Below are 17666 nucleotides of genomic sequence, written 5' to 3'. Positions count from 1 at the left end.
TTCCTTCTTTCCTTTGGACTCCCTCCTTCCTTCCCTCTCTTTCCCCACTCCCTCACTCTCTTATTTCCTTTCTCTCCAGTTTCACTACTCCCTCCCACCTTTTGAGTTCTGGTTAAGAAACACTGGCAGATTATATTTCCTGCCACATTGTCTCAGAAATCCTCATCTAAATTTCCTGTCCAGTGAGAGCTCCATCCCCCTCAGGCTATTTCCCACCCATCCCCACTCTTCTCTAGATAGAGGATACAGTAACTACAGTGGGATCACACACTCCCCAGTGAGCCTGAACCCCTTCATGGAGGAACAGCAGGGTAAAATGCAGAAAAGTAGTTTTGAAAGCTGCAGACTTTCACGTCATAAGGAATATATTGGTCATCTGAATCTAGAGTGAAGTGCACAATCTTTAATCCTCCATCTTACCCGTAGTCACTGTTCTACATGGCCAACTGAAACCTCAAAACCAGGACATTTCCTGTAATTTTCCACCAATCATTTCCTCAAAGAGAGATGGAATTGTAAATTCACAGTCTCTGATTTTTTGAATCATTTGTTTTTAGTCTGGCATAATTTATCTGCCTCAGTCCTTTCATAGCAGATTTCCTATCTCCCCAAATTTTAGCTATTATAGATTAGTGCAATCACTGAATCATAATTATTATACTTAAGGCCACCTATGAAGAGCTAAGGCCACAAAACAGAATTTCATCGCCTTGTTTTAATTTGCCATAATATACAGTAGATACATTTTATGTTTATAGATGGCATCGTTTGCAATCCATACATGTTAGGCGCTGGCTTGTCATTTTATATATCCTCTGTACCTGTGAACTAAGCCGCAGCTCTAGTTATGTGTTGAACTTGAAAGCAAGGGTAGATAATAGCGGGCTCAACACTTTTTAAGGTAGAAGTTTACATTGCGAGGACTGATTTCTTGGGAGCCAATTGCCTGCTTCTGTAGTTGAGTGAATATAAGAGAACAACATCTGGTCTAATTTATCTTTAGATGTAATATAATAACGCTGAATGATGACCTCTGGGAACAATTTGACTAAGACTTTATGTGAGTGGCAATTTAGAGTTGGCTAATAGGTAACTCTGTGTATTCTTTCTTTCAAACGAATAGACATGTTGTTCACATCAAAGTTAATCATTTATTTTAACTTCAAAATATGGCATCATACAATAGTGAGTTCCTAGCCTGGTTGTTAGCACAAAAGGCTAGGAAGCAATATGGACTGTTTGATTTCATAAAGCATCTTTTGTTGACAAAGCTATTTTTAATATTTCATTTCCTTTGAAAAGAGACCTAGCCTATATTTCATATAAACAAATATTGACTTATTGAACCCAGTTCTGCTTGGGTGCCCTGATGAATGCAACCTTCTCTCTCTTCTAGTGTATGATTTAAGAGGAATAACTAGAATGTGGAACATCATGGAGGAAATTTGGCTGGGCAATATGGTTAGTGCATATAAAAATCATTGCTATAAGAATTTATAGGATCAATCACGATGCAGATACTTTATCATAATTACTTGAGTATAGTAAATCAGGGTGAATAAACCATTATGGTCAATTTTTATGCATAGCTCCAATTAGGAAGGGATCACAATATCACATTAAGCCTGCTAGTCTAGAGAAAGGCCTCTGGGTCATATTTCTAAAATCTTAGGACACCTGCTTTATATTTTCAGAATGTTAGACTTCTTTCTGAGGCAGGGAATTCCTGGGAAGCAGGAATTCCTTCAGCTACTATTCATCAGATTTAAGTTCTAGGTAAAGACATTTTGCTATTAGAATTACATATAGCTTTGTTTGGTGAACTCCCACTACTACTATAAAGTCATTTAAAATTTTAGATATCACCTCTGACTGGATCAAAGAATATATTTAACTGTGCCTTTTCAACATTTTAGTTCATTAAGAATTTGAATTGCATGATAGAGATTTTATCAATAGCTTTACTGTTCATTTTCAAAACAAATGAGAAAAAACTAGCAGCTGAGTTATGTGTTTGTAAAGTTTTAAATCTATTATTACTATATTTTTAATTATTATTATTACTACTGTGGTGTGGTGATAGTGACTAAACCCAGAGGGTTTGAAATGAACCAATTATAGTCTTAATACTTAGCACAACAGACAACTTGTTCTTGGACATTTGTTTGTCTAACCAACTGATAGAAAGGATAAGTTACAGGAAGACTGTTATACTCAAATGACAGTACAGGATACTGGAATATCCTAAGTAATACCTAAAGAAAAAGGAATTAATATGTTCAGGATACTCTCAACTGCTTTGCTTCCCACCGCAGTAGATTCATTTTCTGAGCTGGGTTTTCTCTACATGACCAGTAACATGCTTCCAGCAAATCTCAGGACTTAACTTTTTCACACTAAAATGGTCTAGAGTACTTTCCAGAACTCATCAAAGAGTATATACACAACCAGTAAATTGAGTCCACTAAACATTTTTATCATTTATCTTGCTTCCATCCATTAAAAAATCCGTATTAGGTGCTTGTGTCTGAAAACTAAAAACATAATCACACAAATACAGGTACTATGATGCCTTAAGATTTAAATTACAATACCACTGCTGGCAATTCAATAGGCAGAGGTCATTTTTCTGTGTTAGCTAGATTAGCATTTTGAATAAATTGAAAAAAAAAGACATATGGCTTTCTTTACTTCCTTTACTTTTAAATCTAATTCTGTGAATTACAATTGCTGCCCTCCCCTCCCCTACTGCAGTTAAGCCAGGGAAAGAGTATCTCCAGAGATGGGTGAGGATGATGTATTATATTGTATTGTTGTATGTATGTGCTTGGTAAATATTATTAAATAGATGAGTTATTAGAGGGAGGCAATGCTATTGTCCAAATAGTCATGTTGCTACTAATTGTGACAAAATAAGAATCATTGTCATTCTTCAGCATTTAGTAGGCAGAACCAAGTAACACATTTCAAATTTTACGTCATTCCATATAATCCAATCATTTTATATAAGTTCCTAAGATATACTTTACAACTAATTCCTTCTGTATCCTTCTTCTGTATTATATCAGACTAGTTTGTGACAATTATGAAACTTTTCCTGACTTGTATTGAATAATTATTTATTAATGTTTGCTTTAGAAATAAATTGACTCTAGGGCCAGAGCATGGCCTAGTGGTAGAGTGCTTGCCTAACATGCACTAAGTCCTAGGTTTGATCCACTGGAACCACATACCCAGAAAAAGGACAGAGCCCAGGCTCTGAGGTCAAGCCCCAAAACTGCCCCCCCCCAAAAAAAAAGGAAAAAAAAGAAAAAAAATCCAGTCTACCTATATTTTTTTCCTGTATATTTGATAATATAAGGCACAAATATGTTGTTGCTGTTGTTTTTTTAAGGTGAGTATTCATTTTTCTTTTGGAGTTGCTTTAGCTTGTTCATTAATTTATATAACAAATGCATCAGTAATATAACTTTTATAATGTATAGATATTGTATAAGTGTACAGTTAAAAGATTACTAGAATTATCTGTGGTTTTAAGTACAAAAGCATAAAATAACCTGAAATTTCTTCCTTCTACCTTTTTCTACCACATTGCAGTGTAGTCATTTTTAACTTTATATCCTTTTATGTAATGTGCATGGGATTTGTTGGCATTTGTATATGAGTACTATATACATTGGAATTTATAATTCTCCTGTACATATTACTCTTGAATGTTTTTACTTGTCACTTTCTCATAGATATTCTTTCATGTAAGTACATATTTTCTTATGCTTCGCTTATTCTGTATAATGGCTATGAATTATTTTATGATGCACATATCCCTTTAGGTATTTATGCACCATCATTGCAAGTTAACATTAAAGCTGTAGAATAGGTGTGTTTTTTTTTACAGATACGTATATATCTCTATATAGGTACCCTTGTAGGTATACATTAAAGTGATAGAATAGGTTGTGCTTTTTATAGATACACATATATCTGTGTACAGGTACCCTTATAGGTATACGAAGTTTGCATCTTCATGATACTGAATTATCTTCTAAATGAGTTTGCTTGTTTCAACTTAAGCTAGTTTGTTGTGATGGCAAAACACTTGGATTGGGAGGGGCACGGATTTAATTCCCAGCTCGGCTTCTTAAAGAGGGGATTGACTGGTCTAAGTCAATTCATGAGTTGGTGTCTCCGTTTTCTTATTTCAGAGAAAGAATACATTCCTTAATGGATGCATGGGAATTAAATTTTTGACATAGTCAAGTTCGTAGAAAAGTGCCTGACCTATGTCTATGATGAAATACTTTCAAGTATTGTATAAAGATAAGCTGCTATTATTAACACCCACTGTCTCTAGTGATGACTGCTTTAGAATATACTCTCTAGAGGATGCTGACAGCTCTGACTGCAGATGCCTTGCTTACCACAGGCACACACCGTATCCTGTGTACACAAAACTATACAATAAGTGCCTTGATTTTCTAAGATTGCATTAAGCCTGCCACTTACCAGTCTAATTTACAGAGCTTTATCTATAGTAATATCTAAATGGATAACCTGGATTTAATCTTATTAGATGTTGGGGAGTTTATCTACCTAGGATATGTTTACTATTCTCAGAGACATGTTTGTGTTATACTTAGAGCTCTTTCCCCCTTTTTTCCATATATTTTTATAATAATTAGTAGAAGGGTTACATTATATTCACCAGATAGAAGGTGCATTACTTCACAAACATTGATACCCTTTCTCATATCTTTGTCCCCATTTCCCTCCCCCCACCCCACCCTATACTTAGAGCTTTATGGAGGTTTCACCCCACAACTTCAAAATATTGTGTGTATTTCATGAAAGTCTCACTGAGGCAACTCTCTCACCACCAGTGAGGGCCAGAGAAGGGGACCTGTTAACTTTGATAATTGAGAGAGTTTGACAATTAAGATAATTCTCTTAGTTTAGAAACAGGAATCCCGTTTTTGTTTCCATGTATTTATTGATTTTTATCTATTTTTGTGCTGGTCCCGGGGTGGTTTTGAACTCAGGGACTGGGGTACTGTCCCTACCCTCTTGGGCTTTTTTTTTTTTTTTTTTTTTTTTTTGCTCAAGGATAGCACTGTACCATCGGAGCTACACACAGCTCCATTTACAGCTTTCTGGTGATTAATTGGAGATAAGGATCTGAGGGACTTCCCCACAGCATCTGGCTTTGAAGCTGATCCTGATCCTCACATCTCAGCCTCAGTGAATAGCTAGGATTGCAAACATGAGCCACCTCCACCTGTCTAGCCATTTCTAATTTAATTCATCAATTTTTTTTAGCTGTGTCAGGGGTCAAATTCAGGGACATGGAAATCCCCATGGTATGTAAGCACTCTATCACAGAGCCTCTTTCCAGCTCTGGAAGCAGGAAACCCTTATTATTCTCAGACAAACTTAACTTTCATTCATTAAGTTAGTTTGAGATAACTAATGCTACAGAGTTAAACTACCATAAAATTAGCACAATGTTCTAGATCAGTCAGAGCAATTTTATTGTCAGACACAATTTCTCATTTTTGAAATATTTTGTGATGTATGTTTCCTTTTGAATTATTCCTTCTTTAATCAAAACAACTCTAAGATTCCACCTCACTCCAGTTAGAATGGCCAGGATCAAGAAAACTAATAACAACAGATGCTGGAGGGGATGTGGCCAGGAGGGATCACTACTACATTGTTGGTGGGAGTGCAAACTCATTCAACCACTATGGAAAGCAGTAGGGCAGTGCCTCAAAAGACTAAACATAGAGCTCCCCTATGACCCAGAAATTCCACTACTTGGCATTTACCCAACCATCCAGAAACAAGGACATACTAAATCCACCAGCACAACAATGTTCATTACAGCACTATTTACCATAGCAAAGATATGGAACCAACCTAGATGTCCCTCAGTTGATGAGTGGATCAACAAGATGTGGTATTTGTACACAATGGAATTCTATGCTGCTGTCAGAAAAAATGACATTGCCCCATTTGTTAGGAAATGGAAAGACTTAGAAAAGATCATATTAAGTGAAGTAAGCCAGACTCAAAGGAACTTAGGCTCAATGGTTTCCCTCATTTGTCATAATCAGTAGAAACCTTGGGCTCTCCTAGCAGAGACTTGCAATAGAGCAAAACCTTGATACAAAAGGCCATATAGTAGGACGCTAAATGAAAGGATCTCTAGGATATAGAAACATAAGCCATATAACGAATGATTGTTGTTCTTAAGGTACTATGTTATCTCTCACCTCTTTTGCTGTCCCTTGGTTATCTCATATTGTTACAGTATCTCACTTTGTTACCTGATATATCGGATATATTTGTATTTGGTTATTTGAAATTGGATAGGGAATGGGGGAAAACAAGATGAGGGGTAGGGGTGGGTGGGAGGGAAATAGGGACCAAGACATGTGAAAGGGTATCAATGTATGGGAATTAATGCACCATCTATCTGGCAAATATCATGTAACCTTCCTATTAATTACAATAAAAATATATAAAAAAAGAAGGAATAGAAAATGATAAGACAGAATTTATATGGACTAGGGATAGGATGAGACATGAGAAAGTGTGAAGTTACCAACAGATCACTGAAAGAGTCTGAACTGAGGAACAAGAAGTATTGTTGATAGCTGTGGGAATGCTCACAGCAGAACAAGAGAACCTTTATCCGGAAAACTTAGGTCTAAATCTTGGTTCTATCTCTTACTAGTTGTGTAACAGTGGATGAATTAAGTCTTTAGTCCCTTAGTTATAGAGTGGTTATGAGGAATAAATGATCTCATGTGAGTCATAAAGTGAGAATGTAGAGTCACAGCTGTGGAAGTGTTATTATTTTTAAAAGGGGCAACATTCTGCAATCATAAATCATTGAGCTTTATCTTAACCCCCGAGTTGAGTCTATTAAGCAGATGACTGTGAGCATTTAGAAATGGAAGTTAAGATCCCTGGAAGGCATTATGGGTTCTCTCAGTTAATTTATGTCAAACTAAATTAATTTACTTTTGATAAGATTATTAAACTTACATATCAGGAAGATATGCTTGTTAGAGCCAAATTTCAGCCAGTTATTTGACAGGAGTCTAAAGTGGAACTCTTTTAGATGTGATGGACAGTTAGGAACTGTTTGATAGTATCATTAAATTGCAGCAGATTGAACATCTGTATGCATGGAATATTGATTGAGCAATCACCATCAGTCTGAGGGAATATCCCACTGGCAGATACAGGGTTTGTTTTCCATTGTCTGTTTATCTCTCTCAAGAATAAACTGGCATATATCAAAATTTTGCTTGCCAGTTATGCAAGCACACAGAATAAAGTGGGAAACTGACATAATGATCCTAAAAGAACTTCAACAAATAGCCTGCAGTTAAAAAAAAAAGATAAAATTTACAAAAAAATCACACCTCTCCTCCTCCTCCTTGTCCTTGTCCTCTTTCTTTGGTAGGCTTTATTTCTGGGGTATGTAAAACTCTAAGAAAAGAGGTTTTTTGGAAGGACTTAGCACTTAAGTATTTGTGATTAATAAGATTTCAGAGGTCACTCAAAGCATATTAAGAAAGACATATTTATATTTGGCAACTTTGCAAAATAGATCACAGCATTGTCGTAATTACAAAGAAAATGTTTTTTATTGAGTGACAGTGTGAGATGTCTGATCAAAAGAGCAGGTGTCATCTTACTTTGTATTAATGGATTCATAAGAAGGAATTTAATAGGTTTATTGTGTTGCATTTTGTTTAAGCTATAGTTAACATATTTACCAATGGTATTTAGTTAATATATTTAAATGGTTATATAGACTTTTCAGGTGTTTTTTTTAAATTACATGTGAAGTTGAAGAATATTCAGAGATGGCTACTTTAAATGGTAGTGTCTGCAAGCTATTTTCTTTGATGATTGATGAAAGAAACTGGTTCCTTTAGCCTGGAAACAAAGGGAGATTTGATATGGATAATGTTAAAAATATGTAGCAACGTATCATGTGGTTAACGCAGGAGACCCAGTTTTAGATATTTATGTAACAGCAGTCTTAAGATCACATAGTAGGACAATACATATAATTTATTATTAAATAACTTATAACACTCAAAGTGAAAAATTAGAACTACATGGTAAAAAAAAGAAGGCAAGCAAAAGACATGAGATGTACAGTTACATTCATCAAATAGTGGATACATTACTTCTTGAACATTGTTATACCTTCCCATGTTTTTCTTCCGCTTTCCCTTTCCCTGCCACCTCCCACTCAAAAAAGGCATATTTGTGAGCTTTTTTTGACCAAGTAGTGGAATTTTAGTGGACTCAGGAGAAGGGATTTCATTTTTGAGACATATCATTTATCATTTTAAATGATTTTTTCTTTTAATTCATGGCATTGGTATGTTTGGCTCTCTTTTCCCATTTTCTCTCTATATTGAAGTAGATTGCTGACTGTAATGACACTAGGTGTTTGTTGTATGGTTTGGATTTACTTGAGAATCCACAGTGGAATAGTTTCTCTGTGGCCAGGAGAGGAGGGACAGAATGGTGATAAGCAGGGAGATGATGTCAAAGGCTCAACGTATTCCTAACCCCCTTTTCCCCATATTGAGAAGTTTGTGCTTTTGGACTGAGAGTAAAGGGGGCTTCTAGCCCACAGGGCTATTAGCTAATGTTTATTACTCTCATTACGTAGGCAGACATTTGGAATAATAAGTGCTTTACCTTCACTATCCCACGTAGACCTCTAAACATTTTTTTCTTTTTACAGACATGGGTCTTGAACTCTGGGCCTGGGCGTTGTCCCTGAGCTCTTCAGCTCAAGGCACCACGTACCCTTGAGCCACAGTGCCACTTCTGGTTTTCTGGTGGTTAATTGGAGATAAGAGTCTCCAAAGCCTGAGGTGGTTTTGAACCGAGATCCTTAGATCTCAGCCTCCTGAGTAGCTAGGATTACCAGTGTTAGCCACTGGGCTCAGCTTCAAAAGATTTTTTGTGAAATGAAAAAACAGAATGAAAGAAGTTAGGTATCTTCATAAATAGCACACAGGATCATCATATCCCCCCAAAACTTCAAACATTGAGTAAAACAAAACTTCTGTGGAAATTACCTTGCTGTTGGCTTCCTGAAACCTGGTTTCCCAGCGCTCCAGTGGCAGTAGATGTGAATGAGTCCTGAAGTCCTAGACCTCATGAGGCTTGCAGGGTAGCAGGATGAATATCATGAAATGGATTGCAGATGCTACCAAGGGAACATACAGTTTAAACCATTGTTTGAATGTTTAAGAAAATGTCTGTTCTTAACTGTGACATTGTTGAAGTGGGATTTGTTAGATGGAGCCCTTATATAGTACCTTTACCATTGGCTTCTGTTTGTGCAGAATGCCTTGTGTTCCTGGTGTAAAGTGGCTTAGCTTGGTAGAAAGAGATTTTTATGTTGGATGGCCTTCCCAGCTATGTAATCTTAGGGGCACTTTCTCTTTCTGGAATTTGCTCTTGTGTGATATAGGGACAACTCTCCAGCTGTATGGTATTCCCATGTTTTAAGTCACACATTCATGATTACTGTGATAGCATGTAATTTTCCCATAAAATGCTTTCAAACAGAATAAAAAGTAGTGTGATCTTTAACCCCTTAATTAGTGAGCACATGTGCTAGTTGAGTTATGAAATCTGGGCAGTTCTACCAAGGTGCGGTCATTTATTTTTCCTGTGACTCAATTTCCTATCTGAAAACTGCTGGTGATAAAAATTCATATTTTAACAAAATGGTATTGACCTTTGAGCTTTGTCTACATTAGTAGATATAGAAACATTAAATACAACCATTCTGTTGTAATAAGGTAACATTCCTGGCAAGGACGTAATTCACAGGAAGTATCTGATAAGCATTGTAAGTATTAGCTGCTTTTATATTTAAATTTTATCATCATCAACGATATCATATACACAAATTTTGATCATTTCCTTGCTAATTTTATGTCCGTGAACCAGTTAGTTAAACTCGGTACATATCCAAGACATTTAAAAATACCTCTATGCATTTCACAGAGTTCTCTTGAGGATCAACTAAAATAACATGTTGTGTGAAATAAACTGAAATACTATCCATTATGTGAAAGCACTCTATAATTGCTGAAAGCTGTATAATGGTGGATTGTTGTTACAAACCCATAATGATTTAAACAGGACATCAGGCCTTAAGCATCTCAACCCTGTAATGAACTGCCAGTATGGATTTGGAGAACATACTTTAATGTTAGAAAAAGGGAGGGCGCCTGGTCATAGATACCCATCTGGGATTATACAAATGTAAACCTTGAAATGATTTTTAAATTGTGGGACTTTTTTTCTTATTGTAATGAAATAACTCTCAGAAAGTTTTATTGAGGGCCTGTAGGGCCAAAACTTAAACCTCTGAGTAAACAGTGGTCTAATGTGTTTATCTTAGGGATATTTAAAGTCTATTTTGTGTTTGAGAGACACTAAAGAATTCTTAGGTGAGCCTTAAAATGTCTGCACCAGTGTTCTTGAATTAGAAAGTAACTGAAGGCTTAGCCAAATACATAGAAAGACACATTCTTTACATAGCCAGTGGCTACAGTTACTTGCCTCTTTTTTGCTACATGGCTGACTCTCCTTTACACCCCCTCCCCCGCCCTGCCCCTGGAGCATGAAGGAAGAAATATCTGGGACAACATTGTCTTGTCTCCTCTCACTTGCATACATTTTAATGTCTTTGAGTTAGGCTCTAATACTGTTAGTCAAGATGGTCAAATCCAATGTTCTATTTGCCCTTTCTCCATGGTTGTTTACTTCTGGTGAAAACTGATGATCTGTCATTGGAAAGTAGCTGATGCCAGGTCTTCTTTGTGTTCTTGGCAATGGAGAGTGCCCATTTTGAAATAGAAAGCATTTGTACAATGGCAATGTTGAAGTAAGTTATCTTGTTAAGCACTGAGAGTTTTTGAGGAATTTGTATCAACTGTTGAAGAGCACACTAAAAGTGATGTAGAATCACGAAGTTAGTGATGACACAGGCCAGTCATCTCTTTCATACAAAAAAGAAGGGTACTAATGCAAGGATTGAGCACTGGAACAGATTCTGGTGCAAAGAGACAGGAGAGTTTGGCCATTGGTTCTTATTTTCACTCTTTTTTTCTGGTAGTGTTAATTCTAATAATTCTAGTAATAGATATTTTCAGCAAAAACACAACAGTGTTAGTTTCCTGTGTTTAGTAAATAAACACTAAAATAGCTTCAATTTTCAGCACACAGTTTTGAAATGAATTAATAACAAAGATAATTTTTACCCAAAATAAATGTAGGAAGAAGAAATAAAATAGAAATACAAGAAAAAGGAGATGAAATTCATATTTCTAAGAAAACATGGGTCTTCACTATTGTATTATTTAAGCCATTAAATTTGTAATTAGCTGTACACAGTTAGTAATCATCATGCATTAAGAATGATATGTGAACATGTATAGAAAAAGTTTACATAGTTGCAACTGAACACATGAAGTAATTAAAAGATTATTACAGGTTTAAAAATAAATCTTAAATGGCATAATTTGTGTAAATTCCTTCCAAATTTAATTAAGTGGTTCATGCAAATCCAATCTCAATTTCATCTGGAACGATAAATGAGTGAATAATTAGAAACTTAAGAGGAATAATGAGAATAGTGTCCTGTTCGGAAAGTGAAGTCTATTAGAATGATATAGCAATTAATTACAACAGTGTGGTGCTGGCACAATAATTGAATGAAAGATCAGTGGAGCCCCACAAGTCCCCTAGCCCAGCTCCAAATAGTAGCTTGCAGTTCAGAGCTCCTCTTGATTCCCAGATGTCCCTTTAGCTAGAGGGGCTCTGATCTCCCTCATCTTCAGCAGCTCAAAACCTTGACCTCCACCTATATCTTTTACATTGGGCTCCACATTTACACATAGATGTTATGTGGTAGAATATTTTCATTGTATACAGTAATGGAAGCCTCATTAACCACGTGTGGCTTCTAAGACAAATAATATTGAGAAATAATGGCTTATCAATGGGAAATGTAGGTTTTAGTCAGTATTTTATCTTGGTGCAAAATTAGCAGTTTGAGTAAATTAGAAAGGAAAACAAGTATATAAAAAAACTCAGAAACAACTTTATGCTGGATCAAAGGCACTTTTAGTGCACTAATAAAGTAGTCGAACCTAGTGAATAGTCTGATAGAGTTGTTTCTGCAAAAAGAAGACTTTCTGTCATTGAAAAATTTGAGACTAGTGAGATAGGCAAGTACTGCCTCATGGCTATGGACTTGTTTTTATAATGAACAGATAGTACTCCATCATTTCCATCTCTAGTTTAGGATGGCCTATGTCTTCTCTCTCTGATGTTTTACAGCATGGCTGTGTGTCTGATACATGTCTCCGCAATAATATTTTGAGGACAACAGTGATTTTTTTTTCCTGTGAAGTTCATGTCTCCCTATCTTTTGCTCTGCCAATATCTGCATAACTTCATCAAACCCAGAAATCTCCTTCCCAGTCTCATTTTTTGTCTTGAAAGAATTGAGGGCGGCTTGCATGTTCTGTGTGTGTTCAACATTTCCTTCCTCCCTCTTCCATTTCATGATGATATTCTTGGCATGTTTACTTCCTTTGTAGAAAAGGAAGTGATGTCATGGACAAGGGTCCAGGGCTATCCAAATTCTCTCAGTTGTTAGGAAGAGCTACCCAGGAGTGCCAAGGAGTCTGTACTCAGGAAAGTGACATAGGTTATCCTCCACAGTAAATAACCCCATTTTCAGGTGCTCCCAAATTTCTGTTAAAACATTGTCCAGTACAGTGGAGCTTCTTCATCGGCTCTTTGTAGAGATGGAATCAGTTTTCCCTTAGACAGTTCGAGTTTAGCACTGTGTTCCTTCTTTCTATCTCTTCTCAGCATTCCTGTTCTCCCACCATCTTTCTGTTGCTCCCTACCTGTCTCTAGCATCCTTGCTTGTTTAGGGTCCATGTGTGTTTCACATGAGATTTTTTTTAAAATAGTTTTTATTGTAATTAATAAAAGGGTTACATGATATTTGCCAGATAGAAGGTGCATTAATTCACATGCATTGATACCCTTTCACATGTCTTGTTACCCATTACCCTCCCCCCCACCCACCACCCACCCCCCACCCCCGTCTTGGTTTTCCCCCTTTCCCTATCAAATTTCAAATAACCAAATACAAATAAATTCAATATATCAGATAACAAAGTGAGATTATCAGATAACAAAGTGAGATATGAGATTTTTATTGTCCCAACATTGCTTCCCTTTTGGGCAATGAGCTCCTTATCTGTAGTCCATATAACATAGTATCTCCTTCCCATAATTCACTGGAAGGACAGTGGAAGTAATGCGCTGGCAGAAACAGGTATAATAGTAGCATACTGTAGCAATGCTCTTACTATAACACTGTAACAATGATATTACTGTTGCTGTAACAGTATTATAGTGACACTATTCTACCTAATCTCCTTCTTTACAAAATTTTCAACTCATTTTTCCTGATCCTGTGATTCTGTATTGCCCTCTCTCCTTTCAAAAAATGATATACTTTCCTTATTTCCTTTTTCCACAGTACTTTAAATTTTACTCCGGTTATCTACACAGCTATGCCTGTTTTTTCTTTTTCTTTTTGTTTTTAGTTTTTGTTTTCTCCCTTCCTGTATCTTCTGTTCTGCTCTCCAGTATACTGTTCTGTAAGGCCATTTCTTTCCTGCTGACTTAGTTATTGACCTGCTTTTTTTTTTTAGTGTGGCTGTTTTTTGGTATGTTTGCCAGTACTGGGACTTGAATTCGGTACTTGGCACTGTACTCAAGCTTTTTTACTCAAGGCTAGTACACTACCATTTGAGCTACAGTTTCACTTCTAACTTTATGGTGGTTACCTGGAGACAAGAATCTCAAAGATTTTCCTGGCTTTGAATCTGTTGTCCTTAGATCTCAGCATGCTAGCATGCCAGCTAGAAAAACAATTATAATCCACCAGTGGCAACCTTGTGTAGCTATTTTTTTTTTTGATATCAGCTATGAGCAAGGGACTGATTAAGACTGGGACAGTGGGGAAATTGCTGGGAACTGGGAATATGAGAGTAGGAAGTAGCCTAAATGTGGTAGGTGACACATTATATGGCATTCACTGGAGCTTTTTGACAGTGTGCTAGTTTGGATTCTGTCTTTGACAGCAGAAGAAATCACAGAGCTACTTTAAAAAAGATCAAGAAGCCTTTTAAAGTGATCTTTTTAATGTGTAAAATTATGAGCCTTCTTGTAAACAATCATCATTTAGAACTTTTACTACTTTAAAGTTGCTTGGGGCCAGGACATAGAATACTTTTTTTAATAGATATCATCTTCCCTCAGAAGTCATTGTGAAATAACCTGTCCACTTTTTTCTATTACCAACACTTTATCCCTATGGCTGAACTGTGTAGGCTGTGCTCTGTTTAGAGTCAAGGGTCTGGACAGAAAAAAGGGAAGGGGGTGGTGGTCTAATAAGTGTAGAAATATTCAACCTTATTTCACATGTCCCATACCCTTTGTTGAAGATAAACTCCTTCTCATTAGTAATACAGGGTAAATGAGGAGATAAAGAAAATAGGACTGAGTTCATAGAGCTGTTATGGGCAGAATAGAAAGAGGAAAGATTCTATTTGCAATTCATTGGAAAATGTAAAGGAAAGGAACTAAGCTGAACTGGAGGCAATAGAGCCATGAGGAATGTTGGCACCCGTGTGCTTTTCACATCATTTTACCATGAAGGTTTTATTTTCTTTCCCATTTTTCAAAAAAAATATGCAAGGAAGGTTAATTAAATTAACACACTCTCAAGGCTGTTTTTTGTCCAACATTCTGCTCCTGGTTGTTGATGACATTCAGATTCTGTGTTTCCTTGAAACCGGGAACTTTAGAAGCATTTAAAAAATACGGAGACTTATTTAGACTGATAACTTATTATCACATTTTGAAGTAGTTTCTCATTTCCTTTTTTTGGGGTAAGCATGTTTTGTTGACTTTTTTGCATAAATTGTTTAAAATTAAAAACACAAAAACCCATCACATTTTCCATTTGGACACCTGCACTGAATTTCGATACAAAAGCCCATTCATCCTCCTGCAAACATTTAAGAATAGACTGCATGAGCCACAGACATTTTCTTGTTGTATGTTTCTATGCAATAATCTAGGAATCTTAAATTTATGTCTTATCTTTTTTAGGCACTAGAAAAGCATCCCAACTCACCAATGACAGCAAAGCAGATACTGGAAGTTATTCAGAAAGAAGGATTAAAAGAAACAAGGTCAGTATTCCTACTTTTAAAAACCTTCTGTTTTCATTGATTAATAATCATTACTAGTTGGAAATCAGCAATCATATCTAGATTTGGAAATGCTAGTTAATAGTGAATGACGTTAGCTACGTGAAAATTCTTTTGTGATTTCAAAATCCTTAGATGGCTTTTCCTTGGAATTGCTTGTTAGCTTACATGTTTAGGTGGGCTGAAGCAGAACCTAGTTTGTTAACAAAGAACAACACAGTGTGAGTTGGCTTGTACTCACAGTTATTCCTATTACTCTTGTAAAAAAAAAACAACAACAAAAAAGATGGTATTTCTGAACAAAGCAATAGACACAGATACACATTTTATGGGCTTGATAGATCCCAGGGAATAAAGATGGCCAGACACTGGTAAAATAAATAGTGCCAATAAAATGTGGCTGAAAATTTTGTTTTCCTACATTTAAGAACTCTACTTGGAATGTCTTTTATTGACTGTGGAACATTTTATTTATTTTTTAATAACTTTCTTGATATAGGATCACAAACTCTAAAATTTGCTCTCCTAAAATGACAGCTAAGTACATTGTATTATAATCACCAATCATCACCACTATCTAACTTTAGAACATGTCCATCACTAGATGAGCCTGGTGTCACCAGCCCCCATCCTCCACTTTCCCTGCAGCCACTAATCTTTATTGTCTCTGGATTTGTTCTTGTGGGTATTTCATATAAAAGGAATTTATGAAAAGAAGTCTCGTGGCTATTTCCCTTAGCATAATGGTTTCAAGGTTTACTCGTGTTGTAGCATATATCAATACTTGACTTATTTTTGTTTTCCAATTACCATTCCTCTTACTACTTACTGTCGATAGTCTTTTAGTTGTTTTAGGTGTTAATCTTGGAGTTGTGGCATTTATTATCCAGTAGTTAAGGACCATATAGACATTATTGGTTATTGACTTCCATTGCTAGATGAATTACTTTGATGGTACTTTATAAATATGCCTATAGCCATGTTGCAGAGAGTAGATTTTTCTACATGGCTTGGATTATTTGCAGGCCATTGAACTCGCTACATCATAGTTATGAGGTGGTAACCTGGTGTAACTTAAATTTACTGAGCTACTGAATGTTTTAATGTAGAGTAAGAACTGCTGAGAGGAAGAATGCCCTCAAGAGAACAACTTTTCCTAAAAATAATTAATTTCACCTATAACCTCAGTAAACTTTGGAATGTAGGCAACCTTAGATTCCAGCTGTTTAAAAATGTATCTTTAAAAGATTTGTGAACACAATTGTATGGGCCATAGGATACTGATCCTCAAATATTTGTTGCTATGTGGGAGCCTTTTTCCTGCTTTCTCTGAAGAAATATCCTGAGAAACTATAACTATACTGTATAATAATGTCATTGAAAATGACTATTCTAGGCTGCTTGTAAGTGCAAGGAATTAAGGAACAAAATGAGAAAAGATGGAAATTAATTTTTTCTTGCCACCTGTTGATAAGCCTAAAAATATTTGATGGTGTTTAGAAAGCATTGAATATCCTTGTAGTACAGCCAAAAGGAAGGAGGGAGTATATCTAAAGACACTAACGCCTGTCAAATGGAAGCTCCATGCCAGAGAAATCTGCCAACACAGACATGAGACAAAACTCAGCAGATGTTTGAGTTTTGTTCATTAAGATATATTTCTCCACAGGAATGACTCTGCTGCTCTCAGTTTTATTTTATTTTTTTATTTTGTTGAGGTGGAAACGAGCTGTACTAGGCTGAACTGGGACTTACTAAGCAGATCTTAGGCTAATATGAGCTCTCCCTCCAGTCCTGCTATCAGTCTTATAAGTAACTTAAGATATACAATTCATGTATTCCTGTACTGTGATTCTTAGCAGTAATTTAGTTACACTTATAATAGGAGCATGGTTTCGTTGTTTTTAAAAACTGTTACTACCAGAAAGGCCCTTGAAAGGTCTTCAACTTTAAGTAGTTTCCAAAAACAAATGAAATTGCAAAATGAGACTTTCTGAAAGGAATACTTTAAGAACACTGTAATGGAAAGAACAGCCTCCTCTTCCTCTAAATGTACTCCTACTGTATTCTTTCTTTCCTTTTTTTTTTTTAGATGAATTGTTTGTTTCACTTTAAATTTAAACATAAATTCTTGGAACATTGGAGAAGAAAAGCACTCCTTCATAGCAATTCCATAAAATTCATTCCAGTTCATGAAATGTTTTCATGTCTCTTAGTGTAACCAGCAAGCTTCATGAAGGGCATTAATACTGGACCCCCTCTAAAGTTAAATGCTGCTATATTTGTATTGAATTGATAGACAAT

At 36.0% G+C, this 17666-nt stretch overlaps 1 protein-coding gene across 1 annotated transcript in view; it reads left to right on the top strand.

Moving 5' to 3' along the window:
• LOC150049768 (putative Polycomb group protein ASXL2) overlaps positions 1-17666 on the top strand; it is a 50221-nt gene that overhangs the window by 17056 nt on the left and 15499 nt on the right. The window contains exon 2 of the mRNA XM_090353274.1: positions 15262-15344. Within this exon, the coding sequence (XP_090209400.1) occupies positions 15262-15344 (83 nt within the window). The remainder of the gene's footprint in view (positions 1-15261; positions 15345-17666) is intronic.

This window comes from Megascapheus bottae, chromosome 19 (assembly GCF_031878675.1).
Source record: "Megascapheus bottae isolate mThoBot1 chromosome 19, mThoBot2.hap1, whole genome shotgun sequence".
NCBI classification, from domain to species: domain Eukaryota; kingdom Metazoa; phylum Chordata; class Mammalia; order Rodentia; family Geomyidae; genus Megascapheus; species Megascapheus bottae.
Note: the sequence above shows the minus strand (reverse complement) of the source record. Positions and strands in the feature narration are given on the sequence as shown.